Source organism: Colobus angolensis, unplaced genomic scaffold, assembly GCF_000951035.1.
Source record: "Colobus angolensis palliatus isolate OR3802 unplaced genomic scaffold, Cang.pa_1.0 Scaffold61, whole genome shotgun sequence".
In the NCBI taxonomy this organism is placed as follows: domain Eukaryota; kingdom Metazoa; phylum Chordata; class Mammalia; order Primates; family Cercopithecidae; genus Colobus; species Colobus angolensis.
Genome location: NW_012119710.1, coordinates 6,890,983 through 6,917,257, shown reverse-complemented (window position 1 = coordinate 6,917,257; position 26,275 = coordinate 6,890,983). Strand labels below are relative to the sequence as shown.

The 26,275-nt window shown below is 44.2% G+C and overlaps 1 protein-coding gene and 1 pseudogene across 1 annotated transcript in view; both read left to right on the top strand.

Annotated features, from left to right (window-relative positions):
* Nucleotides 1–7,380, top strand: part of LOC105527270 — a 10,016-nt pseudogene extending 2,636 nt beyond the window's left edge.
* Nucleotides 7,381–15,039: 7,659 nt separating this feature from the next.
* The window catches only part of LOC105527269, an 18,371-nt gene continuing 7,135 nt past the window's right edge, over nt 15,040–26,275 (top strand). Inside the window, 6 exon segments of the mRNA XM_011963574.1 lie at nt 15,040–15,240; nt 18,723–18,776; nt 20,998–21,173; nt 21,330–21,430; nt 21,681–21,820; nt 22,115–22,315. Coding sequence (XP_011818964.1) covers nt 15,040–15,240; nt 18,723–18,776; nt 20,998–21,173; nt 21,330–21,430; nt 21,681–21,820; nt 22,115–22,315 — 873 coding nt within the window.

The window sequence follows — 26,275 nt, the reverse complement described above, 5'->3', positions numbered from 1 at the left end:
ATCTCAGCTCACTGCACCCTCCGCCTCCCGGGTTCACGCCATTCTCCTGCCTTAGCCTCCAGAGTAGCTGGGACTACAGGTGCCCGCCACCACGCCCCGCTAATTTTTTGTATTTTCACTAGAGACGGGGTTTCACCGTGTTAGCCAGGATGGTCTCAATCTCCTGACCTCGTGATTCGCCCACCTCGGCCCCCCAAAGTGCTGGGATTACAGGCGTGAGCCACCGCGCCCGGCCTTAAGTGATCATTTTCTGACATACTAAGGTCATAATTTCTTCCATGAGAAATATATTAAAGGGGTAACAAAAAGTATTGCTAAAGAAGAAAAATTCAGCCAGAAATGAAAATTAAGATTTGACAATGAGGAAAGAATAATGATTTAATAGAATACACATCTAGATGTGAATTTCATGTATGATCCAAAAAACAAGTACTATTTTAATATATGTTATATGAAAAAAATAAACACTATGAAGTAAATTGAACAATTTTTTTAAAGTTGTCTTTGTTTTATAGATGTTTTTGTTGTATGTATTATAAGTCTTTTGAACCTCATTTAATATATATTTGTACTTTTAAATGTTAATGGAGATTGACTCAAAACAGTTATATTTTTACAATTAATCTACAAGAAAATTAATTTTTTTAACTGTTATTTTAAGTACAATGGTACATGTGAAAGTTTGTTACATAGGTAAACTCATGTCATAAGGGATTGTTGTACTGATTATTTCATCACCCAGGAATTAGACCCAGCACCCAATAGTTATCTTTTCTGCTTCTCTCCCTCCTCCTACCCTCCGCCCTCAAAAAATTAATATTCTTGACTCTCTAAACATCTCTGCCAGATATAAGCAAGTAATAATGGTTATGAATTTATTTATTAGCTAGATTTATCTAATTTCATTTTGGATTGTAATTTACTTACATTGCCACTAGTGAATCTTAATAAAAATCTCTAAATAAATAAGTAAATAAATTTGGAGAGCATGCAAACATTCAGACCATAACACCACTCGTATCTGGAAAAGTTTGTTCTCATAGTATGTTGCTGCAAGGCTCATCCACAGCCCTTGGTCATTGCCCTCTTCTTATCCCAGTCCTTTTATGCTATTGGCCCTTTGCAGGGTAGATTTAATCAAAGGAATGCAAACTTTACTTCACTAGGCTCTTTCCCATAGGAGAAAGACAAGTTTGGCTGCCTTTTTTTTTTTTTTTTTTTTTTTTTTTTTTTGGTGCTGCTGTGTCTCCCAGGCTGGAATGCAGTGGTGCAGTGGTGCCATCTCTGCTCACTGCAACCTCTGCCTCCCAGATTCAAGCAATTCTCCTGCCTCAGTCTCCCAAGTAGCAGAGACTACAGGCACGCACCACCACACCTAGCTAATTTTTGCATTTTTAGTAGAGACAGGGTTTTACTGTGTTGGCCAGGCTGGTCTCGAACTTCTGACCTCAAATGATCTGCCCACCTCAGCCTCCTAAAGTCCTGGAATTACAGGCATGAGCCACCATGCCTGGCTGACATGCTAGGTTTTGATGGTGAATGTGGTGAATACCTACACCTGAGGACTATCAGGAGCCACTTTCAACACCATCTGCACATTTGCCCACTTCTTCTGTGATGACAATTAGATCAAATTCTTTCACATCCTGCCCCTGCTGAAGCTCATTTGACATACTTCAGGAAACAGCAAGATAATCCTTGTGTTCTTTGACAATTTTTATGATTACAGCTGGCACTAGGGTCATCCTGATCTCCTGCCTGCTAATCATCAGGGCTTTGAGGGTGAAGTCATCAAGTGGCAAAGCCAAGGTTTTATCCACCCACTTGTGCCTCCCACCTAACTGCTATGACCTTCCTTTGGGATCCTCATCTTCAGACATGTGAAGTATCGCAGATAAATCACTGAAAGAAGACAAGCTGGCATATGTTCTGCACCATCTTTATTCCTATGCTAAACTTTTGATCCAAAGTCTAAAGAAGGATATACAAGTTGCCTTCAGAAAGGGCATAGGTAACTTCTGGGTTTTTGAGAGGCTGTAACTCTAGGTGAAACTTCTTCTTGGCCAATCTCCTCTTAAAGTCCTTAAGCTATTGAAGGATGAGCAGGATGTGACTTCCCCAATAGCTGCTTGATAAACTTACAAGATCACTTGTTTCCTGTTTGTGAACATCCTGCTCCTCCACCTGATTCATGTCTGCCTATTTTCATCTGTTCTCTATCCCAAGCCTCTCAGAACCTTCCTGGAACCTGTTTTCCAAGAGTCATAGAATCTCAACATTGGAAGTGCCTTTTAAAGTCATCTTGTCCACCCTACTCCACCACTCCTCTCCATGTCCAAGCATCCTTACCTTACTTACCTAATGTTTCCAGAACTATTGTTTTTCCCTTCCCATCTCTTCTCTTGTCAGAACCATCACTCTATTTATCCTGAAAATTTTCACTAAGTGTTAAAAGGGGAAGATTTCAATTATTTTATTTGCATAATTCAAGATTTGGGTTCTGTAGGGGTTCACATATATTTATTTATTGTATTATGAAAAAGACAGTTTAGTAAGTTAAAATTATAACATTTCCTAAAATTATTGTTTCATTGATTTTAAAACTGTTCTTAGGCTAGGCATGGTGACTCATGCCTGCAACCCCAGCACTTTGGGAGGCCAAGGCAGGAGAATCACTTGAGTCGAAGAGTTCGAGACCAGCCTTGGCAATAAAGTGAGACCTCGTCTCTATAAAAAAGAAAAATTATAATTAAAAACTGTTCTTAAGTTATATATTGGGTGGGTATCTCAAAGTTCTGTCATTATCTCACCCTTAGAATATAAGCCAAAAGTCGGTAAGTCCATAAAAGAGATTTGAAGCAGCAGACACATTCTCCTGCTTGTCTTGAAGGGGTAGGCTGCCTTGTTGTGAGAGATGTGGCCATATGGCAAGGACCTAATGGTGGCTCCTAAGTCAGTCCCTGGCTGACAGCTGGCCAGGAAATGGGCACCACAGCTATGCAAATAGCAGGCAAATGAATTCAACCAACAACCTGAAAGAGTTTGGAGGAGGACCTTGAGCCTCCGATGAGATTGAAGCCCCACACAATAACTTGATTTCAGTCATGAAAGACCATGAGCAGACAACCCCTATGCTGACTCTTGACTCATGGAAATTATAAGATTTGTGTTGCTTTGAGCTGCTAAATGTAGTAACTTGTTATTCAGCAACAAAAAATTACTTGTAAACTAAAAGTTAGGTTTAAAGCAGAGGCCAATAATCTTTCTCCATAAAGGGCCAGAGTAAACATTTTAGGCTTTTCAAACCAAATGGTCTTTCTCACAGGTACTCAAGTCTGCCATTCTAGTGAGAAAGAAGCCATTGGGCAATACATAAACAAATGAGTGTGGCTGTATTGCAATAGACTTATAACAGGCAGCAAGCTAGATTTGTACTATGGGCCATAGCTTGCTGATCCCTGAGTTAATGCATATCCAGTACTTGGTACAGGGGTTGGCACATAGTAAGTGATGATTCCTCTAGTAATCATCATCATTAAAAGAAGGGACTGGATCACACTGATTCTGGCCCATGATCATCAGATGCAATTACCTACATCCCATGCCATCACTTGTCTTTTAGCTTCTTCAGGCTGCTGTAACAAAATGCCATTAACTGGGTGGCTTTTAAACAACAGAAGTTTACTTCTAATAGTTCTGAAGTCCAGGAAGTCAAAGATCAAGGTGCTAGCAGATTCCATGCCTGGTCAAGGCCCACTTTCTGGTTCATAGGTGGCACCTTCTTGCTGTGCCTTCAAGTCACAGAACGGGACCGGCAGCTACCTGGAGTCTCTTTCATAAAGGAATTAATTCCATTCATCAAGGTTCTGCTATCATGACCTAAGCACCTCCCAAAATTTCCACCTCCTAACACCATCACGTTGGTGATCATGTTTCAATGGATGGATTTGGGGGTCACAGTTGCCGTGCACCCTAAACAGATGTCTGCTGCTCATGGCAGCTCCTGAAGTTTTGTCTGCTTTAATAAAGTCTTCGCTAGAGAATAAAATACCTAGGAATACAACTTACAAGGGACATCAAGGACCTCTTCAAGGAGAACTACAAACCACTGGTCAAGGAAATGACAGAGGACACAAACAAATGGAAAAACATTCCATGCTCCTGGATAGGAAGAATCAATATCATGAAAATGGCCATACTGTCCAAGGTAATTTATAGATTCAATGCTACTCCCATCAAGCTACCACTGACTGTCTTCACAGAATTAGAAAAACTACTTTAAATTTCATATGGAACCAAAAAAGATCCTGTAGAGCCAAGACAATCTTAAGCAAAAAGAACAAAGCCAGAAGCATCACGCTACCTGACTTCAAACTATGCTACGAGTCTACAGTAACCAAAACAGCATGGTACTGGTACCAAAACAGATATACAGACCAAAGGAACAGAACAGAGGCCTCAGAAATAACACCACACATCCACAACCATCTGATTTTTTACAAAGCTGACAAAAACAAGAAATGGGGAAAGGATTCCCTATTAAATAAACGGTGTTGGGAAAACTGGCTAGCCATATGCAGAAAATTGAAACTGGACCCCTTCCTTATTATACCTTATACAAAAATTAACTCAAGATGGATTAGAGACTTCAATGCAAAACCTAAAACCATAAAAATCCTAGAAGAAAACCTAGGCAATACCATTCAGGACATACGCATGGGCAAAGACTTCATGACTAAAACATCAAAAGCAATGGTAACAAAAGCCAAAATTGACAAATGGGATCTAATTAAACTAAAGAGCTTCTGCACAGCAAAGGAAATATCATTAGAGTGAAAAGGCAACCTACAGAATGGGAGAAAATTGTTGCAATCTATCCATCCAACAAAGGTCTAATATCCAGAATCTACAAGGAACTTAAACAAATTTACAAGAAAAAAGAACAACTCCATCAAAAAGTGGGCAAAGAATATGAACACACACTTCTCAAAAGAAGACATTTATGTGGCCAATAAACATATGAAAACAAGCTCATCATCACTGGTCATTAGAGAAATGCAAATCAAAACCACAATGAGATACCATCTCACGCCAGTTAGAACGGCAATCATTAAAAAGTCAGGAAACAACAGATGCTGGAGAGGATGTGGACAGTGTGGTGATTCCTCAAGGATCTAGAACTAGAAATATCATTTGACCCAACAATCGCATTACTGAGTATATACCCAAAGGATAAATCATTCTACTTTAAAGACACATGCACACATATGTTTATTGCACCACTATTTACAATAGCAAAGGCTATTGCAACACTATTTACAATAGTAAACCCAAATACCCATCAATGATAGACTGGATAAAGAAAATGTGGCACATATACACCATGGAATACTATGCAGCCGCAAAAAAGAAGGAGTTCATGTCTTTTGCAAGGACATGGGTGAAGCTGGAAGCCATCATTCTCAGCAAACTAACACAGGAATAGAAAACCAAACACCACATGTTCTCACTCATAAGTGGGAGTTGAGCAATGAGAACACATGGACACAGGGAGGGGAACATCACACACCAGGGCATGTAGTGGGGTGGGGGGCAAGGGGAGAGATAGCATTAGGAGAAATACCTAATGTATGAGGGACTTAAAATCTAGATGACAGGTTGGCGGGTGCAGCAAACCACCATGGCACATGTACACCTACGTAACAAACCTGCATGTTCTGCACAAGTATTCCATAACTTAAAGTATAATTAAAAAAAAAAAAGTAAAGCCTTTGCTATCACTTTTTGGAAGTCAGTTCACCAGCAAACAGGAAACTTACAGAAAGTCGCCATTTTGGATTCTTAGCATTCTTTGTGAAGATATTGCAAGAAATGTTATGAAACGGACAGTGTGTGCTAAGTTCTATTTGTACATTCATACTCTATGTATAAAATAAAGATTCATACATGTAATAAAACATTGACGTAAGAAGAAAAAGTCAAATGAATAAACCAGCTGGATTTCTGCCATTTAAATTCCGCAAATTTAAAGATGCCACAACATATATTCTATATTTTGGAGAATTATGGTTTGGACCCAAACTGCATCCCTATGAATTCACATAATATTTATTTTAGTAGATAAATCACAGATGGACAGAGAGAGCTTATTGAGTCACACACTGTCAAAATGAGACACTTTATTGGAAATACAAGCATGGATGCTGGTTTGTCATTCATCATGACTAATTATGGAAAAGAGAAAGTGATATTGATTTTGATCCATTTGCTGGAACAGGTGGCCCCCTCATAGCATCTGCTCATTTTGATGCATATGTGTATGAGACAGGCATCAACTATAACACAGTTCATGGCTCAGGAGAGGCAGGTAAGAAAAACCAAAAATGGAGAGGACCATATGAAAACATTAGGGCAAATCTTTGTCAGTATGGTTTAGAGAAGGTAATACTTTCTCTAATACATTTCAACAAATATGGTTGACCATATTAAATTTCCTGGTTTCAGATACATCTAAACTTTCCTGGAGAACGGGACATACTTTAATGCAGTAATTACTGATCCTCCATATGGCATTAAAGGGTCTACAAGAAGAACAGGTTCACGGAAGGAAATATCAATGGGGATAGAAAAATGTCCAGGAAGCCACATTCCTTGAGTTATCATCACAGTAATATGTTTTTTGACCTGCTAGACTTTGCAGCTGAGACTCTCATGTTATTTGGAAGACTAATCTATTGGTTACCAATATATACAGCAGAATACACTGAAGAGATAACACCCCCACACTCCTATCTGAAGCTCATTAGCAACTGTAAGCAGAAGCTTTTCAACCACACATCAAGGTGCTTGATTACAATGGAAAATGTCAAGAAATGTGAAAACCGGGACCAGTATTCACATATGCTAAGTGATCATTTTCTTTTTTATCTTTTTTTTCTTTTTTTTTTTCTTTAAGACAGAGTCTCGCTCTGTCGCCCAGGCTGGAGTGCAGTGGCACAATCTCAGCTCACTGCACCCTCCGCCTCCCGGGTTCACGCCATTCTCCTGCCTTAGCCTCCAGAGTAGCTGGGACTACAGGTGCCCGCCACCACGCCCCGCTAATTTTTTGTATTTTCACTAGAGACGGGGTTTCACCGTGTTAGCCAGGATGGTCTCAATCTCCTGACCTCGTGATTCGCCCACCTCGGCCCCCCAAAGTGCTGGGATTACAGGCGTGAGCCACCGCGCCCGGCCTTAAGTGATCATTTTCTGACATACTAAGGTCATAATTTCTTCCATGAGAAATATATTAAAGGGGTAACAAAAAGTATTGCTAAAGAAGAAAAATTCAGCCAGAAATGAAAATTAAGATTTGACAATGAGGAAAGAATAATGATTTAATAGAATACACATCTAGATGTGAATTTCATGTATGATCCAAAAAACAAGTACTATTTTAATATATGTTATATGAAAAAAATAAACACTATGAAGTAAATTGAACAATTTTTTTAAAGTTGTCTTTGTTTTATAGATGTTTTTGTTGTATGTATTATAAGTCTTTTGAACCTCATTTAATATATATTTGTACTTTTAAATGTTAATGGAGATTGACTCAAAACAGTTATATTTTTACAATTAATCTACAAGAAAATTAATTTTTTTAACTGTTATTTTAAGTACAATGGTACATGTGAAAGTTTGTTACATAGGTAAACTCATGTCATAAGGGATTGTTGTACTGATTATTTCATCACCCAGGAATTAGACCCAGCACCCAATAGTTATCTTTTCTGCTTCTCTCCCTCCTCCTACCCTCCGCCCTCAAAAAATTAATATTCTTGACTCTCTAAACATCTCTGCCAGATATAAGCAAGTAATAATGGTTATGAATTTATTTATTAGCTAGATTTATCTAATTTCATTTTGGATTGTAATTTACTTACATTGCCACTAGTGAATCTTAATAAAAATCTCTAAATAAATAAGTAAATAAATTTGGAGAGCATGCAAACATTCAGACCATAACACCACTCGTATCTGGAAAAGTTTGTTCTCATAGTATGTTGCTGCAAGGCTCATCCACAGCCCTTGGTCATTGCCCTCTTCTTATCCCAGTCCTTTTATGCTATTGGCCCTTTGCAGGGTAGATTTAATCAAAGGAATGCAAACTTTACTTCACTAGGCTCTTTCCCATAGGAGAAAGACAAGTTTGGCTGCCTTTTTTTTTTTTTTTTTTTTTTTTTTTTTTTGGTGCTGCTGTGTCTCCCAGGCTGGAATGCAGTGGTGCAGTGGTGCCATCTCTGCTCACTGCAACCTCTGCCTCCCAGATTCAAGCAATTCTCCTGCCTCAGTCTCCCAAGTAGCAGAGACTACAGGCACGCACCACCACACCTAGCTAATTTTTGCATTTTTAGTAGAGACAGGGTTTTACTGTGTTGGCCAGGCTGGTCTCAAACTCCTGTGATCTGCCTGCCTTGGCTTCCAAAAGTGCTTTGATTACAGGCATGAGCCACAATGCCTAACCCCTGTCTGCCTTCTTGAGAAATTAAGTGTCTTAGGAAATACATATGCAGCCCATTTGGGAGCAAGGCAAGGGCAGACCTTAGAGAGAGAAGAGTTTCTTTTCTCCCAGTTGCCACTGGATATAAAACAGGCCCCTGGAAATAAAAGAAGTTTGCTTCTCCTTGTTTGGATCAGAAATTTTGTGGAGCTGAACTGAGGAAACCCTGTGATCCCTGCCTAACAAGACCAACCCATGACCTGTAGGCCAGCATCATTCATGAGACCAGGGTCATCTGTGGGTAGCAGAAGGGAATGGGCTGGACTGGTTCTTTGACACAGAGGGAACTGGTTAGCATTCTTCTCTCAAGAGGCCCAGAGGACAAACAAAGTAACCTACTGTCCACACAGATGGAATGTGAGGTAGCCCCATCCTGTCTCTTAGACCCTCAACCAACCCACAGCCCAAACATCTATGGCTAGAGCCTGACAGTGAAGACACTGTGGCCATGGCTCAGTGCCCATACAGGGCAGGTGATGACTCATGTGCACTACTGTGTTGAGTGATTCAAGAGCCACCATGTCCACAGAATTTATGTCACTGAAGTCTGAAGTTCCAATGTCAGTGCTGCCTTTTTTGTTAAATAGTAGGGTGGTCCTGGAGGAGCCTGTGGGAAACCAACCTCGTGGGACCTGTGAATTCTGATTTGCAAATATTGATACGCACGAGCATCGGGACCTCCAGGTAGGATGGGGGAGACTTTTGCTCAGACACCTAGGAGTGTGTGGGGTGGTGGGTGACACAGTGTACATGCCAGGACTACTTTTGAGCTTCTACTAGAGTGGGGGAGAAAGTATAATGTACAGCTGAAGTGATTGTTTTCAAGAGTTTTAAGAGCGATGCTGGAGCAGGGCCTGGTGGTTCACGCCTGTAATCCCAGCACTGTGGGAGGCCAAGGTAGGCGGATCACTTGAGGTCAGGAGTTCAAGACCAGCCTGGCCAACGTGGTGAAACCCCCCCTACCCATCGCCACTAAAAAAAAATAAAAAATAAAAAATTATGCAGGCATGGTGGCGTACGCCTGTAGTCCCAGCTACTCGGGAGGCTGAGGTAGGAGAACAGCTTGAACCTGGGAGGTGGAGGTTGCAGTGAGCCAAAATGGCACCACTGCACTCCAGCCTGGGTGACAGAGCAAGATGCCATTTCAAAAATAATAATAATAATAATAAAAGAGTGATGCTGGGGCACACAGCTCTGCTGCAAAGCCTAGCTAATAAAACAAGACCCAGAGTTTGGAGAGAGAGGTGTTTTTTGTTTTGTTTTGTTGTTGGAGATAGGGTCTCACTCTGTCATACAGGCTGGAAGACAGTGGCGCCATCTTGACTTACCGCACCCTCAACCTCCTGGGCTCAAGTGATCTCCCACTTCAGCTTCCCCAGTCGTTAGGACTACACGCATGTACCACTGCACCCTAATTTCTTACTTTTTCACAGAGACAAGATCTCACTATGTTGCCAAGGCTGGTCTCAAACTCCTGGGCTCAAGCAATTCACCTGCTTCAGCCTCCCAAAGTGTTGGGATTATAAGTATGTGCCATGACACCCAGCCCTGAGGAGAAAGTTTGTATAGCCCTTTCCTCCAGGCACATAGAAGAGCCCAGATGCAGTGAGGACTGAAACTAGGAAAAGATCCTTCTCACATCTTGAGGATTTGGGCAGCCTTGTGACTCCAGGAACCAGTACTCAGGGCAAAAGAGCCACAATCCAAGCAGAACCAGCCTCCCCAAGTGTAGCTGAGAAAGAGAATGTGCCTCCTTCCAGAGGTCTGCACACCGCAGGTGTCACAGACAGAGAGGAAGGGGACAATGAACTGGTTCCATCCACGTATGAAACACCCGCTGGGGCCTCCCAGACAGTTTAGAGGAGGCTGTGAGACTGGCCCTCAAGTCTGCTCTGAAGCTGGCAAGGACAACAGGGCCCACGAATCCAGGGTGTTAACTCCAGGTGAGGCATGGAGTCTCCCATGTGTGAGGCATGGACTCACTTGAGTAACAGTCACAAAGCAAGTCCCTGGAGTGGACACCCCCAGGTAACTTTCAAGCAGCCATTAGAGCCACCGGGCTGTCGCTCACAGGCGCAGACAGTCCCCACATGGCTGGACAAACAAGCAGGATTTCCCCTGGGCTGTTTGCTCTCCCTTTCTGAGGTTCCTGAACATGTTCTCGGGACTGTCAATGGGCAGAATAATGTGTTGGACAATTTATATTCACGGACGTGAGGATCTCCAGCGCTGCATTTTTCCTGCTCCCTGGTGCCCCCTTCAGGCCAACCAGTGTATAGTCCTTGCCCATAATCTTCCCCACTTGCCTCCCACCAAACTGCTCTCTGGAGAGCCCCTGAGAGCGCTATTTACACCGCTATGCTGTTGTTACTGAATTACCAATGCTACAATAACCACCTCTTATTTTTCATAGCACTCGAAAATTGGAGGCGCTCTTTTGATGACCGAATGATCACACTGAACCTTCACAACAGCCAAGTGGGCAGGGAAGGCAATCACTCCCATTTTACCTGAGATAAAGGTGAGACCCACAGACATTAAATATCTGGCCCTGGGTCAGGATTTGAATCCTGGGAACTATTTTTGGTGTCACTTGGGAAGTGTCACACTAAAAGGGTCTTCCTGCATGGCATGGGCTCATTCCCGTGGGCTGTTGGAGGGATGCTGTATAACAGAGGAATTTCAGGCTTCAGCCACCAACCCGGCATGGACACCATGGCGCTGGGTGTCCTGGTTTTTTTTTTTTTTGAGACGGAGTCTAACTCTGTTGCCCAGGCTGGAGTGCAATGACAACCTCAGCTCACTGCAACCTCTGCTTCCCGGGCTCAAGCGATTCTCCTGCCTCAGTCTCCCAAGTAGCTGGATTTATAGGCACCTGCCATCATGCCCAGCTAATTTTTCTGTGTGTGTATTTTTGTAGAGATGGGGTTTAACATGTTGATCAGGCTGGTCTTGAACTCCTGACCTCAGGTGATCCACCCACCTCGGCCTCCCAAAGTGCTGGGATTATAGGCATGAGCCACTGTGCCCGACCAGGTGTCCTGGGCTTTATTGGAGCTCATGGCAGGTTGTCTCTCTTGCTCTGTGAGGCAGCTTGGGTGAGAAAGGACCTGATGCATGGTCTTGCTATCCTCCCCCATAGGGAAATACTTCAAAACACTCGGCAGCCCAGCTGCATCAATGTCCCATCCAGCAAGTCAGCAGGCGGCCCTTGCAGAGGATGCCCTTCCCCATTTCTGCAGGGCCACCTTGTAACTCAGTGCAGGTCTGGCGCAGGATCCGGGAGACCCGAGTCCTCTTTACTGCCTGTGTGACCTGGAGCAAATCACCCGACCTCTCCACACTTCCATTTCCTACCTGTAAAATGAGAAAGAGCATTCCTGCTGTGTGTGGACTATCATGAGGACTAGATAGGAAAGTGGGTTGGAGGAGGCTTTGTGCACCGTACCACTGTTACAATCCCGACACTGGCCTTCTGAGGCCCTGGCACCAGCCCTCCTCTTACTGCCCTCAGGTGCTCACCTGGACCTTTCTGGAGCCTTGACTGTTTTTGTCTCAGAGTCCATTATTTCAATCCACACTGTATAGTGTGTTATGAAAGGGTTTTGCTGTTGAAATAAGAGTTTGCAAACAGTTGAATCCAATATTTTCCCATCACAGAAGAGGAAACTGAGGCCCAAAAAGAGGTGATTTGCCCAAGATCACTCAGAGAGTTCGCAGCAGAGTTGGGAATAGAATTCAAGCCAAAAACAGGACAGGGCGCGGTGGCTCACACCTATGATCCCAACACTTTGGGACGCTGAGGCGGGCAGATCACGAGGTCAGGAGATTGAGATCATCCTGGCTAACACGGTGAAACCCCGTCTCTACTAAAAACATACACAAAAAAATTAGCCGGGCGTGGTGGCGGGCGCCTGTAGTCCCAGCTACTCGGGAGGCTGAGGCAGGAGAGTGGCGTGAACCCAGGAGATGGAGCTTGCAGTGAGCCGGGATCGCACCACTGTACTCCAGCCTGGGCGACAGAATGAGACTCTGTCTCGAAAAAAGAAAAAGGAAAAGGAAAAAGAATTCAATCCAAAAACAAATTGCAGCTGAACCCTGCAGCCAGCCCTCCCCTGGCCTGTGCCCCACTGTGGACACCATGGCCAGCACACACTCCCCAGTGCCGGTGAGACTGAGAGGGGGCCTTCAGCCACAGACTCAGGAAAGCTGCTTTGCTGGCTTGTTTTGCAGCCTCTCCCTGGAGACCTCCGGCCTCTCCTGTGCATCACCGGATTATCTCTGACTTTGAAGATGATGGGGTGTGAGCAGGCCCAGGAGGCCCAGGGGAAGGAAATCTGACTTCTTCATAAACACACACCCTGGTTCAGGGTCATCAGAAGGACAGAGGTGTGGACGGGAAGGACATCTCTCCCACTCGTATACCCTGGGGCTGTCTCTGCCAGTCACCTTGGCCTGAAAGTAAGGAAAAGTAGTAGTTGACAGGGTGCTAGAGGCAAGGATAGGGGCTGCTGGGGGTCCAGGGAAAGAAGAAAGTCTCGGAGACCTGGAGAACGCTGAAGATACCATCGTGTAGGGCAAAGGCAGAGAGCTCAACTACAATTTCCTTCTTTCTGGGGTCTCATGGAAGCCCCAGCAGGTGTGCCTAGATCCTCCCAAACGAAGCAGACCCAGACACTCTGACAACAAAGGACCCCCCAGCCAAAGGCCCACAGAGAAGGACAATCCACGTGTCCTATCCTGCGGTCCTTGTGGTCTTGCTCTCACAGTGTCCATGGTGGACACTATCTGGACCCCCAGCTACCTGCCAATGTCCAGACCCTCAGATACCTTCTCCACCAAAGGAGATACGTTCATCGGGGCTGTGGCCCCTTACACACAGCGCTGGACCAGACAGAAGTCCAGTTCCAGCAGCCTCCGGAGCAGCCACTGTGCCGACGGTGGACCATGCTTTTTATCGCTGGAGAGGGAGAGAGGGAGAGGGAGAGGAGGAGGGAGGGAGAGAGGGAGAGAAGGGAGGGAGGATAGGAAGGAGGGAGGGAGGGAGGATAGGAAGGAGGGAGGGAGGGGGAGAGAGCCACCTTCCCGATCACTGTAGGCAGCTGGGGACTCCAGACTTGTGATACCCACTACAGGGCCCCTGACAGGGAGACCCTTGGCCAGCACAGCATCCCTCTCCGTGAGTTCCCTCAGAGTCTTGGGGGATTTGATGAGGAGTAAGTTGGTGGAAGCCTTAGTGAGGGACTGAATCCACACTGGGCTGTGTGTCTTCAAGACACTGTCCCAGGCGCCATGACCCAGCACAAGGAACACACACCTGGGCATTAGAGGGTCTGTTCTAGTCCTCGTTCTCTCTGAGCAGCTGAGCAACTGAAAGCAAGGCCTTTTCTCTCTGGGTCTCAGTGCTCCCCTTTGCACAATGCTAACACTCCTTAAATTTGCTGGACAGCAAAGCCCAGCAACTTCTGCCTGAGCATGGTTTCAAAATCATGGCAACTTAAAGCCATGAGAGGCAAAATGAATCTTCATGGACACATTCACAGAGAAAGTAGCCCCAGGCCCACCTTTGTCAGCAACACAAGCCCACAAACCCAGCTTTAATGAATATTTGAACTGTTTCCAAGGTAAACCAGTTTTGAACCAAACTTCAATCTGTGAGGCAGCAGTTCCTCTCCAGAAAGATGCCCAGGAAGTATTTAGCTAGACTCCTATGTCACCTCCCCCAGGTCTGTCTTATTTCTTCCTGCCTGAGTTTTTGTCAAAGGCATTGTGCCGTGTGTCTTTTGCGTCTGTTCATCGCTCTCCGCTTCTGTCTGTCTGTGCAGGTATCTGCCTGTCTGCCGAGGCCTGTGCCCATCTGACTACCAGTCTCTCTATGTGTCTGTGTCACCTGTGTCCCTCTCTCTTCTACATCAGAGTACCTGTCTCTGTGTGTATCTGACTGTTTCTGCATCTGAGTCTCCTATCCCAGTCCATGTGTCTTCCTGTTTGCGTGTCCCATCCGCTCCATAGCCCCTCTGTCAGGTGTCTGCCTGAGTTTGCAGAGCCGATGCTGTTGATGTGCCTCCATTGCTGTCAGTCTCTTTGCACCACAGTGAATCTCTGTGTGTCTGTCTGCCCACCTGTCACTCAGTGTGTCTCCTTGTCCTTCTCTAGGAAACCGCAGCCTTTCTCTAAGTCTTTCTGCTTGTGTGTGTGTGTGTGTGTGTGTGTGTGTGTGTGTTGTGTGTGTGTGTCTAAATCTCTAGAATTATCCCCTCCCCCAACACTTCTTTAATGTACATCTACATTCAGTCCCACCTCTCCTTTGCTCCTCCCAAAGAGGGACTCCCTGGGGCTCATTTTTGTCGCTCTTTAGAATGTTACTGACCAAATCTAACTCCATCTGTCCTTGACCCTCTCTCAGATTCAAAGCCCTCCTTTTCCTGAATGCCCTGAGTCCCGTCTTTGCTGTGGCTGAGGCAGAAGGGAACCAAGCCTTCCTGCCCAATGTCACCATGGGACTGCAGATTTATGACTCCTGCATCTCAGGGATCCGGGCTCTGGGGAGCACCCTGGCCCTGCTGTCCAACCAGCTTCCATCCTCAACCAACTATGCTTGTGGTTCCCAGCAACATATCCTGGGAGTGGCTAGAGGGATGACCTTCCTGGAGTCAGAGCCCTTGGCTGAGCTGCTCTCCATCCAGAGGGTCCCTCAGGTGAGAGACATGCCTGGGAAGAGAAAACCACTTAAATATTCTGTCTGGGCACACAATGGCAAAGTGCAGCCTGGTAGAAAGATCAGACTTATGACCTTGAAAAGGTTCCTTTCCTGGGCCTGGGATTTGCCCCTTTCTACAAAACAGGAGGTGAGTATTAGACTAGAACATTTCCGAATGCTGATCCATGCATGGACTAGTACTGGTTTGCAGTGATCTTCCTCTGTGTGCAACAGAATGACAAAGAAATGACACAGTGTATGCACATGTTGGTGTGAGGTCACCAACCCTCCTTAGATGGTGGTTTTATTTTTCCAACGAACTTTTTTGTGGTAAAATAAACATTTGGCAAACTTAGGCTAAACTCCCGTAATTGTCCTATGGATGCCTTAAACAGCCTGGAATCCCCGGGATTGATAATGCCTGGAGGGCCTGCACTCTCCAACCCACCATGATCTGAGGGCTGATGACAGCATCTAAGATTTATAACCCAGGCTAGGATCATCTCATTCCTCCTTTGCAGCCTTCCCAGAAATTCGGAAAGTTGAACAAGTGACAAACCATTCCACTGGATTTCTTGATGTTTCTGTGAAACACGTGCCTAGATTTCAGTTCTGTTTGATCTTCAGTATATACTAAATCAGTTAGGCAGGGAGGCAATGTTTATGAAATTATTTCCCAGGTGAAGAATATTTATTTCCCCTAACACGCCTGAAAGGTACCTGACTGCCTGATTGTGACCTTTAAAACTCACTCCCCCAAAAATTAAATATCTTCCCTTCTAAATTCCACTGAGGCCTCAAATGCCACCAATAAAAATATCCAATTAGATGCAAACACTTTATTCTCTAGGAGAAATGAGCTTGTCACATGCTTTTTTTCTTCTGCAATATTGGCTGAGAGTGACACTAATAATAACTATATCTATCATTTACTGGATATTTACTATTAGTAGAAAGTTGATTTTTAGATCCTTTGCATGTGTTCAAGTCCTTAAGATTAAATAAATTAATACATGTAAAACATTTAGAAAAATGCCTTGCTTATAGTAAGTGCAATATCAATATTTCTTATTGATATTATCTTCTTTTATTATCTCATTTAATCTTCACAACCCAATGAAACAGACACTATAATTAGTCCCATTTTGCAGATGATGACATCGAGGCTGAGAGGAAATGTTACTTGTCCAAAGTCACATAGCTAATAAATAGTAGTTTGAGATTAAAACCCAGGGACCTTGATTCCAGGGGGAAAAGAAAGTGCAGAAGCAAAGAGGAGGGAAACTGCCCTAAATAAAACTGCTCCCTCTTTTTATACTGGTTACTATTTCCAAATGTTACGGAGCACACCACCACTAGCGGTGTACAGAATTGTGCTATAGTCACATGTACCATGAGGCACATGTGAGGCCATAGCCCTATCCTCAGGGATGTTCACACTCGGGAAGAGACGGCAAGCATGAATTCATATAACCGTAACTCCAGGGTACCCATATGGCTCTCAAAAGGCTTCTCTTGGAAGAACTCAGGGCAGGACCACGCAGCCTCAAGCCTCTAAATTAGAATGTTAGGTTACAGTGGCTTCGAATGATGTCTTCTAAGCCAACCCTCAAGACATCTAATTGACAGGATTGCTTTTTCTAGTTTTTTGTTTACATGAAAAGTCTAGCCGGGTGCAGTGGCTCACGCCTGTAATCCCAGCACTTTGGGAGGCCGAGATGGGCGGATCACGAGGTCAGAAGATCGAGACCATCCTGGCCAACAGGGTGAAACCCCATCGCTACTAAAAATACAAAAAATTAGCCGGGCGTGGTGGCAGGCGCCTGTAGTCCCAGATACTTGGGAGGCTGAGGCAGGAGAATGGCGTGAACCCGGGAGGCGGAGCTTGCAGTGAGCTGAGATCCGGCCACTGCACTCCAGCCTGGGCGACAGAGCCAGACTCCGTCTCAAAAAAAAAAGGAAAAGTCTTACAAAGGCATGAAGATAAGTCACTTGTGTACGATCTTGATTGCCTTAACTAAAAAAGTTGAAGTGCATGAAATTAATACAGTCCCCATGCCTGCAGGCTGCTTTGAGGTCTCATTCAGCACAGCAGGTAGCATTAGACCTAAGACCATTCTCCCCACAGTGCTAGAGAGAAGATACCTACATCCTAAGTGAGTTCAGTTTTTAGGGGCTCTAGACCTAGGAGTGTGTGACCTCCAAGGCTGATCCTTAGGAAAATGAATTTAAATTGCCAAAGTTAACCTCTTCACAAAGGACCCTTGGGCTCGATGCTGGGGAGAGGTGGGAGGTAAGCCAGGCATATCCTTAGGACTGGAATGTAACTAAAGGAGTCTCTCTCCTAGATAGATGATAATCCAATCAACTAAAAAATGGCTCAGCCTACCCAGGTGTTTCTGTCCTTTATAAGGGAGAGGATGTCTCAGCTGAGCTGAACTCTGTCTAGGCAGGTCTGACTTCAGAACCACAATGGTCCAGTTATTTCTTTGTGCCACAACGCTAGCCTCATGGATAATCCTTCTGAGAATAATTTGACTTCAGATAGAGGCTTCCTGTAGGAAGAGAATACACTGACCAGCCAACACAGTGTTGGTCACATGGCAAGTTGTATTTCTCACTCTTAGTAAGTGGTGTCTGGTCTTGGCAATGATATTGGGAAGGCTGCACCAGTCTCATCTATGTCAGTCATTTCTGGGTGAGTTCCTCTTTCTTGAAACTACGACATCATCTTGTTGCTCATGCGCCACTCACCAGGACATCTTTGAGATTGGCAACTTGGTCTTGCTTATATTAGTATATGAACTGGCATGTCGCTGTTTTTCAGAACCCATCCATTGAATGGGTGTGAACTGAGACATTTCTGAAACTACAAAGTAGATTGTAACCACCACCAGCAGCTCAATGCTTATCATATGCTAAGTGCTACCTGCAACTTACTAAATATCCAAGGAAACTCCAAATGTGTTACATCTTAAGAAATTCTTGAGCATTTTGCAATAGCCCTTGCTGTTGCCAACTCTGGTTTTCCAAAACCCCAGAGTCCCTAAAAATCAAAGGACCCACCTCATTTCACACAACTCACCAACAGAGATCACTGGACAGAGGTGGGCTGGGAAGCCAAAGAGCTAGAAAGGACGAAGGGCACTGGCTTGACAGTCAGAAAACCTGGATCTAACGAACGATCCCTACTTACTGATTATGTGACCTTGACAAATTGAGTCGTCTGTCTGAGCTTCACATTCCTCCTCTATAAAACGAAGGTAACAAAGGTTAATGATAATGTATCTGCCTCTCAGAGTCATTGTGGATATTAACAACGGAAAAACCAGGGCCTGCTACTTAACTTGGACTGTTGCTTGGACTGTTACTTGGAATTGCTATTAGTGATAATGATGATACAATGCAAGCCTGGAAGGAGCAGTTATCTTTGGAGAAAAGCTGGCTCCCATATCCTCTGTGTAATTTTGCCCAATATAGGGCCAAAGACTCGCCAAAAACTTTGAAGTAAAAGAACTTGTCTACACATATCTGGTAGGACAGCTTCCTTACGGTAGGCTGGGAAAAGTCTGACAGCAAGCCCCTGCATAGACCTGAGGAGCCTGTAGGGGAAGGAAAGCAGGAAGAAGATGAGCAGGAGAGAAGAGAAAAGAACAGCCATTCACTCATGCACTCACAACTAAGATAAATTGGATGGATCCTGCTTAGAATCTGACTGGAGAGGAAAAGGCATAAACTCAAACACTCTGCAGTAGAAAGAGTTCAGTGATGACGTGACGAAGGTGATGATCCCAGGGCTGGCATGAATGAAGAACTGAGAACTAGATCTCAGCTTGAGGAGCAGGCATCAGGGAAGGCTGTACAGCAGGCGTGGGGCTCCTCAATAAACGGGGCATACTGTGTTTTGTTCTTATCCTCCTCTATCAAAAAAAAAGAAAAGTACTCTCTTAATTTCATGACTGTTTCTTAAGTTTAATACTCAACTGACTATAGCAGAGCCTTCCAAGTAACTGGAATTACAGGCATGAGCCACCACACCCCACTACTTCTTGTACTTTTAGTCGAGACAGGGTTTCGTCATGCTGGCCAGGCTGGTCTCGAACTCCTGACCATAGCTCCTGGAAAGTTTTCTGCTAATAAACAGGTTAAAGAAAACTTAATACATTATATGGGCACCCGCTAGCTCCGCCCACCAGAAATCACACTCTGCACAGACAACTCCTTCCCCTCTGCTCCAAAAGCCTCCCAGCTTTCCTTAGGCAGGAGGGCTGGAGAGCCTCCAGGTCAAGTGAACTCACCTAAGATTTTTATGTTACTCATCCCCTGATACTAGATTTTCTCATGATTTTGCTTTACTTGTGTTTCTTCTAAATAGCAGATAACCAGCTTGATTTTTATCCAATTTGAAAATTTCCCATCTATTACAGTCAAAATCTTTACTCAGGTGCCCTGTGATAGGAGAACTCAATTCTCCCTTCTTTATCTTTGAAAAAGAAAAACCCAGATGACGGGGCTGCTTTCAAAGGAGTGGAAAGGGGTAAGGGTGAAACAGCTGAAGGACAGCCACAGTAGGAAGCTGTTTCCATCCTTCCGGGAGGAAGCAGAGCTGAGGAAGGCAGCCACTGCCCACCCATGGCTGAGCAGGGAGAAATGAACACCATCAACCTCACTTTCCCGCTACCCCCTGTCTCCCATCAAGCCTCCTACCAGAAGGCAGAGGGTAGGGCAGGCCTTTGACACAATCCACAAAGATCAACCCTTCTGGAGCTCAGAGCTATTACAGAGAAGCCTGGAGAGTGCATCGAGACAGGCAAGTAGAGAATACAGCACACTCTTCTTAAGTAGGGTAATGTAACCTATCATTTAAGCTGACTGCTGATATGGTTTGACGCTATCCTGCCCTCTTATATAATTTCTATTTATTATGCTGGGTCATTGCTTTCTATAATAGAAATAGAGATTTTTATTTAGTTTTCTAGTTCTTATGCTTTCTCCTTTTTTTTTTTTTTTTTTGAGACAGAGTCTCACTCAGTCACCCAAACAGGAATATAGTGATGTAATCTTGACTCACTGCAACCTCTGTCTCCCGGGTTCAAGCAATTCTTCTGCCCCAGCCTTCCAAGTAACAGGAATTACAGGCATGCACCACCATACCCGGCTAATTTTTGTACTTTTAGTACAGACAGGGTTTCACTATGCTGGCCAGGCTGGTCTCAAACTCCTGATCTCAGGTGATCTGCCCGCCTCAGCCTCCCAAAGTGCTGGGATTACAGGCATGAGCCACTGTGCCCAGCCCTGAATTTTTTTTAATTGGATCATTTTTTTCAATTGTTTTCCTTCTGCTGCTTTGGAATGTATATATCTTGTTTTTATTCTATTAACAATTGTACAAGTTTTTAATTCACTTGAGCCTTTATCTTTCAAGTAATGCCAAGAATGATACGATGTATAGACAGAAACAAAGCCGTTGGCACATCTTTACCTCTCTGCTTCTCCCACCCCCACTGGAAGATATGTTGGCATTCTTTAGTCCACTGCATTCCTTTCTAAAAACGTCAATTGGTTTCTTAGGCCTGAGCCCACAGGCTTTTGAAAGACCTGGAAACAGCATATATCAAAGGCCAGTGAGATAATAATTAGAAATAAAAGGCAGAGAGGGAAAAATGAGGCCAAATTACAAGGCTGGTGAGAGCATTTGTGGATCCTGTGCAAGTGTGTTCAGGCCAGGAAGGTACAGCCCTGTTCCTTTCCCCAGATCAGCCATGGATGTCAGCGCCCGCAGTTCTCCAACTGTTTCCAGTTCCCATCCTTCCTCCACACAGTGCCCAGCAGCACCCACCAGCCCTGGGTCCTGGCCAAGCTCTTGAGTTACTTTAACTGGACCTGGGTAGGCCTGGTCAGTTCTGACAACAGCAACTTTGAGTGGCTGGAGTAGCAGCTGCAGAAGCAGATTGGGGACAACGGTGGCTGCATGGCCTTCTCAGAGATCAACAGTGTAGATGACAGCATCAACAGCACGGTGAACATCATCACCCAAACCCCTGCTGCCATGGTCATCATCTATGACTACTACCATTTTCACTTCAGACTCCTGGTGGGAGCCCTTCAGGGAAACAATGTGACTGGAAGGATGTGGATCTTTTCCACCTCCTTTGCATTTAACCCCTCGGTGCTGGGTCCCAAAGCCCGTGAGTTGCTGAACGGCAGCTTGAGCCTGACCATACACTTAGGAATAATACCTCTTTAGGGACTTCCTGTTGGCGCTGTGCCCAGCCCCGTAACCAGGCAACAGTCTGATGAGGAAGCTGTGGGAGGAGCTGCAGGGATGCAGGGGGTCTGGATTTAGGGCTTCCATCCAAAGTGCCAGAGAAGGGGCTTGGCATCGCACAGGGCTGGAGAACATGACCGCTGCCCACCTATCTGCCTTCAAACTTCCAGATCTAACTGCCATTTACCAAGCCTACCTGGCAGCCAAAGCCCTGTGGGTCGCCTATCAGAACTTGACGTCCTGCTGTCCAAGAGAGGGACCATTCCTGGGAGACATGTATGCCAATGCATGGGAAGCCAGGCCTACTCAGGTGAGCGGCCAAGAAGCCTTTCCCAGTCCCTGTCCATTCCAGCTTTCTGTGAGCCTTAGACTAGCAGAGAGGCAGTGTAGCCTAATGAAAGGAAGATCAAATTTGGAACCGAAGTGATTTGGACTCAAATCTCAATATGGGATTTCTCTGGGGCCTTGTCACTTACCTTTCCTGAGCTTTAGCTCTCTCCTATGTAGCTTGAGTATAATAACATATACATTGTGGGTTGTTATGAAAATAAGAGATCATACATACAAACGCTGGCTGGTGATTAGTGCATATTATGGGTTACAGCTTTCTCCAGGTGGTTTGACGCTGCTGCTTATAATTGTGATGACGTCCAAACAGTCAATGGCCTTAGAAATCTGCTGGTCCAACACGAAGCAGGGAGATCACAGAAAAAGAGAAGCAGAGCTGGAAGAGAACGCAATTGTCCTGACATCCAGCCACTACATGCCAATGCTAACACGCAATAAAGACCATATGAGATTCACAGTAGGAAAGAGTTAACCACCAAATTAGAAAACTGGTAAATCTGCAATGTAGAAGATGCAATCCAGCACCGACACCCATTCTTCATGGGCTGCTCAGGGACAAGGACCGGAAGGGAAGGTTAGGTAGTCTTCTCCTCATAATAAGAGAGGTAATGCTGGAACAAGCTCAAAGAGATGAGATAGAGTTCAGAGGACAAAGGCCTCAACCAACAACACCAAGAGAAGAGCACTGGGTTTTCAGCTAGAGGAAGAGCTGAGCCTGAGTTCTTGGCCTAATCATCAGCCTTCTGTGTGTTCGAGGTCTCTTTTCCTCTCTGGTCATTAGGTACTTTAATCAAAAAGACCTTGGGCTGAGCACGGTGGCTCACACCTGTAATCCCAGCACTTTGGGAGGCAGGTGGATCACCTTGGGTCAGGAGTTCAAAACCAGCCTGGCCGACATGGTGAAACTCTGTCTCTACTAAAAATACAAACATTAGCCAGGCATAATGGTGTGTGTCTCTAGTCCCAGCTACTCAGGAGACTGAGGCATGGGAATCGCTTGAACCTGGGAGGCAGAGTTGCAGTGAGCCGAGATGGCACCACTGCACTCCAGCTTGGGTGACAGAGTGAGACTCCATCTAAAAAAAAACTCTGAATTGTATAACCTTGGAAGCTTTAGGAAGGTGAGCGCAGATCAGTAATTTTTACTGTCTGTTCCTTGAAGCCTCAGAGTTCTTTAGGGAGACTTAGGTGCCCCAGCTGATGGAACAATTCTTCAGGCAGTGAGAGGCTTGGGGATGGGGCTCTGGACCCCATAGCTGCCTGTACCAACCAGAGATGCTCTATTTTCTCTGCCTAATATATTAGTATGAAGCATAAGATTTTACTTGGAAAAGAAGATTTTTCTTAAAAAGTAGCAACTAATGGACTAGACGGTCAGCAAAACTTTCTCAGTAAAGAGCCAGATAGTATTTTAGGATTTTCAAACCATATGGCTTCTGTCACAACTACTCAGCTCTGCCGTTGTAGTGCAAATGCAGCCATAGAAAATCCACAAACAAATCAATCTGATTGTGTTCAATAAAACTTTATCTATGAACACAGAAATAGGAGTTTCATGTATCTTCTGTATATCATAAAGTATTATTCTTCTTTTAATTTTTTTCAACTATTTAAAAATGCAAAAGTCATTATTAATTCACACATCACACAAAAAATAGGTGGCAGACTAGCTTTGAACTACAGACAGTAGTTTGCCAACCTGTGGCCTAGAAAATCTCCAGCAGAAGGAAGGGAGATGGTGACAGCTGCCTCTTCACACAGCGTTCATAAGACATCTTAGTGAAGATACCAGGGGTCTAGGTCCAACAGAGAGAACTGGCTCTGACAGTGAGGGTCAATTGTTAAATTTTCAGGAATTGTGCAAGTCGTTTGTTAAACCACTGGTAGCTTCAACTTGGCCATAGCGGGAGTATTTACACCAGGGAAATCAGCAAACACCAAAAATCCTGGCTTCAGAAGAGAGCCAGTTGTTCAACAGTAAGCACATATTGCAAATAGCCATGCAAAGTTTTAGTAATAAAGTCAAAGTAGAGCAAAAATCCTTTTACTATTAAAAGAAGGCTGTCTTAGTCCATTGGTGCTGCTATAACAAAGTAGCACAGACTGGGTAACTTATGAATAGTAGAAATATATTTCCTACAGTTCAGGAGGCTGAGAAATCCAAGATCAAGGCACCAGCATGCGGTGGCTGCTAAGGGCCTTCTTGCTGCCTCACATGACTGAAGATAGAACGGCAAAAGGGCCTAAGTTAGTAGTTACCTCCAGCTGTTTTTTTTTTTGGTTTTTTTTTTTTCAGAGATAGAATCTCGCTCTGTTGCCCAGGCTGGAGTGCAGTGGTGCAATCATGGCTCACTGCAGCCTTGAACTCCCAGGCTCAGGCAATCCTCCTACCTCAGCCTCCTGAGTAGCTGGGACTACAGGCATATGCCACTATGCCTGGCTAAATTTTTTTGTATTTTTTGCAAACATGGGGTTTTACTATGGTACCCAGACTAGTCTCAAACTCCTGGTCTCAAGTGATCCTCCTGCCTTAGCCTCCCAAAGTGCTGGGATTACAGATGTGAGCCACCACATCCAGCCTCCTCCAGCCCTTTTTTCAAAGAACTAATTCATTCATGAGGGTGACTTAATCACCTCCGAAATGCCCCAACCTCGTAGCACCACTACAATGATAATTAAGTTTCAACATGAATTTTAGACGGGACACAAACATCCAAACAATAGCAAAGATCTTCAAACTAGGCTCAGCTTCTTTAAGATGGCTTTTAGGTAATTTCATTGGTGCTTATGTAGTATAAGTTCTTAAAGGCTGTAAGAAAAATAATAGCTAATACCTTTTTAAACACTTTTTTTAGTGTATTTTATGTCGAGTAACATGCGAAGCACTTTTATGTATTAATGCATTTAATTTTCAAGATAACCCTATGGTGTAGGTCCCCTTTTTACAGATGAGAAAATTAAGATGTAGAGCAAGATCTACAAAGTCGCATCATTGATTCAGATAGAGTGAGGAATGTCACCAGGAATCTTGGCTCAGGACTCTAGAAGCAGTTCTGCTCCCAAGTCATTTGCTCAAACTTCATGCTCTAGTTCTTATGAACTTTCATAGTGCAGTTCAACACACGCACGTACACACACACATATATTTGATTGGTGCAAAAGTCATTGTGTTTTGTTGTTCTTGTTGCTGTTGTTTGAGACAAAGTCTTGCTCTATCACCGAGGCTGGAGTGCAATAGTGCGATCTCGGCTCACTGCAACCTCCACCTCCTGGGTTCAAGTGATTCTTCCGCCTCAGCCTCCCAAGTAACTGGGACTTCAGGCACGCACCACTATGCCTGGCAAATTTTTGTATTTTTAGTACAGACGGGGTTTTACCATGTTGGCCAGGCTGGTCTCAAACTTCTGACCTCAAGCAATCTCTACCCATCTCAGCCTGGGATTGCAGGCATAAGCCACCACACTTGGCCTCAACGCATGCATTTTTATGTCATAAGTATTTACTAAGCACTTGTGTTTTCATGCACTTTATATACTAAACACAAGTATTTTCAGGCACTTGGAGTAATGAGGGATACAGAAATGCACAAAATGTGTGCTTGCCTCACGATGTTTACATTGTAGTTAAAAGAATAATGAATAAGCAAAAATACTGGTATTGGTATTAGTAAAAATGGCACTTGCAGGAGTGGGAAAGTGATCCAGCTAATTCAAAGCATGGGATGGCCAAAGGAAAAGAACAGTAGAAGGAAAGGTTGGAAAGGTGGGTAGGAGCTCTATTATAAAGAACATCAAAGGTCTTCTTAAAGAGTTCCAGGTTTCTGGAAAAGATGACCACCTCTTTTCCTAATCACAAAATCAAAGCCAATCCCACCTTTTCCAAAGACGTCAAAAGATCAAGCCGCTGGATCTAAAGTCACTAGAGGGATTCCTGAAGGCACTCTGCCTATCTTCCTTTTTCTACTCTTTGTTTTTCAGCTTTGTTCAGGTATAATTAACAGATAAAATTGTATGTATTCATGGGGCACAATGTGATGATTTGATACGCATCTACACTGTGTAATGGTTACCAAAATCAAACTAATTAACATATCCATCACCACCCATAGTCACCATTTATCAAATTTCAAGTAAACAATACTGTATGATTAACTACAGTCACTATAGTGGATGTCAGATCCCCAGAATTGGTGACTGCCATGGGATGGGGGATGGAGGATGAAGGAGATGGGGAAATATTGGTGCAAACTCCCTTTTCTTCTATTTAAGCTGTTCCCGAAAAGAATGATGACAGGGTTTTGATAGTCACATAATCCAAGAGTGTCTCAGCAATGAAGAGTTTAGAATACACTGAAAAGATACTTCTTAGTTTATATCTGCTTTCTTTTTACTTCTTACTGTGAATTTAATATTTTTAT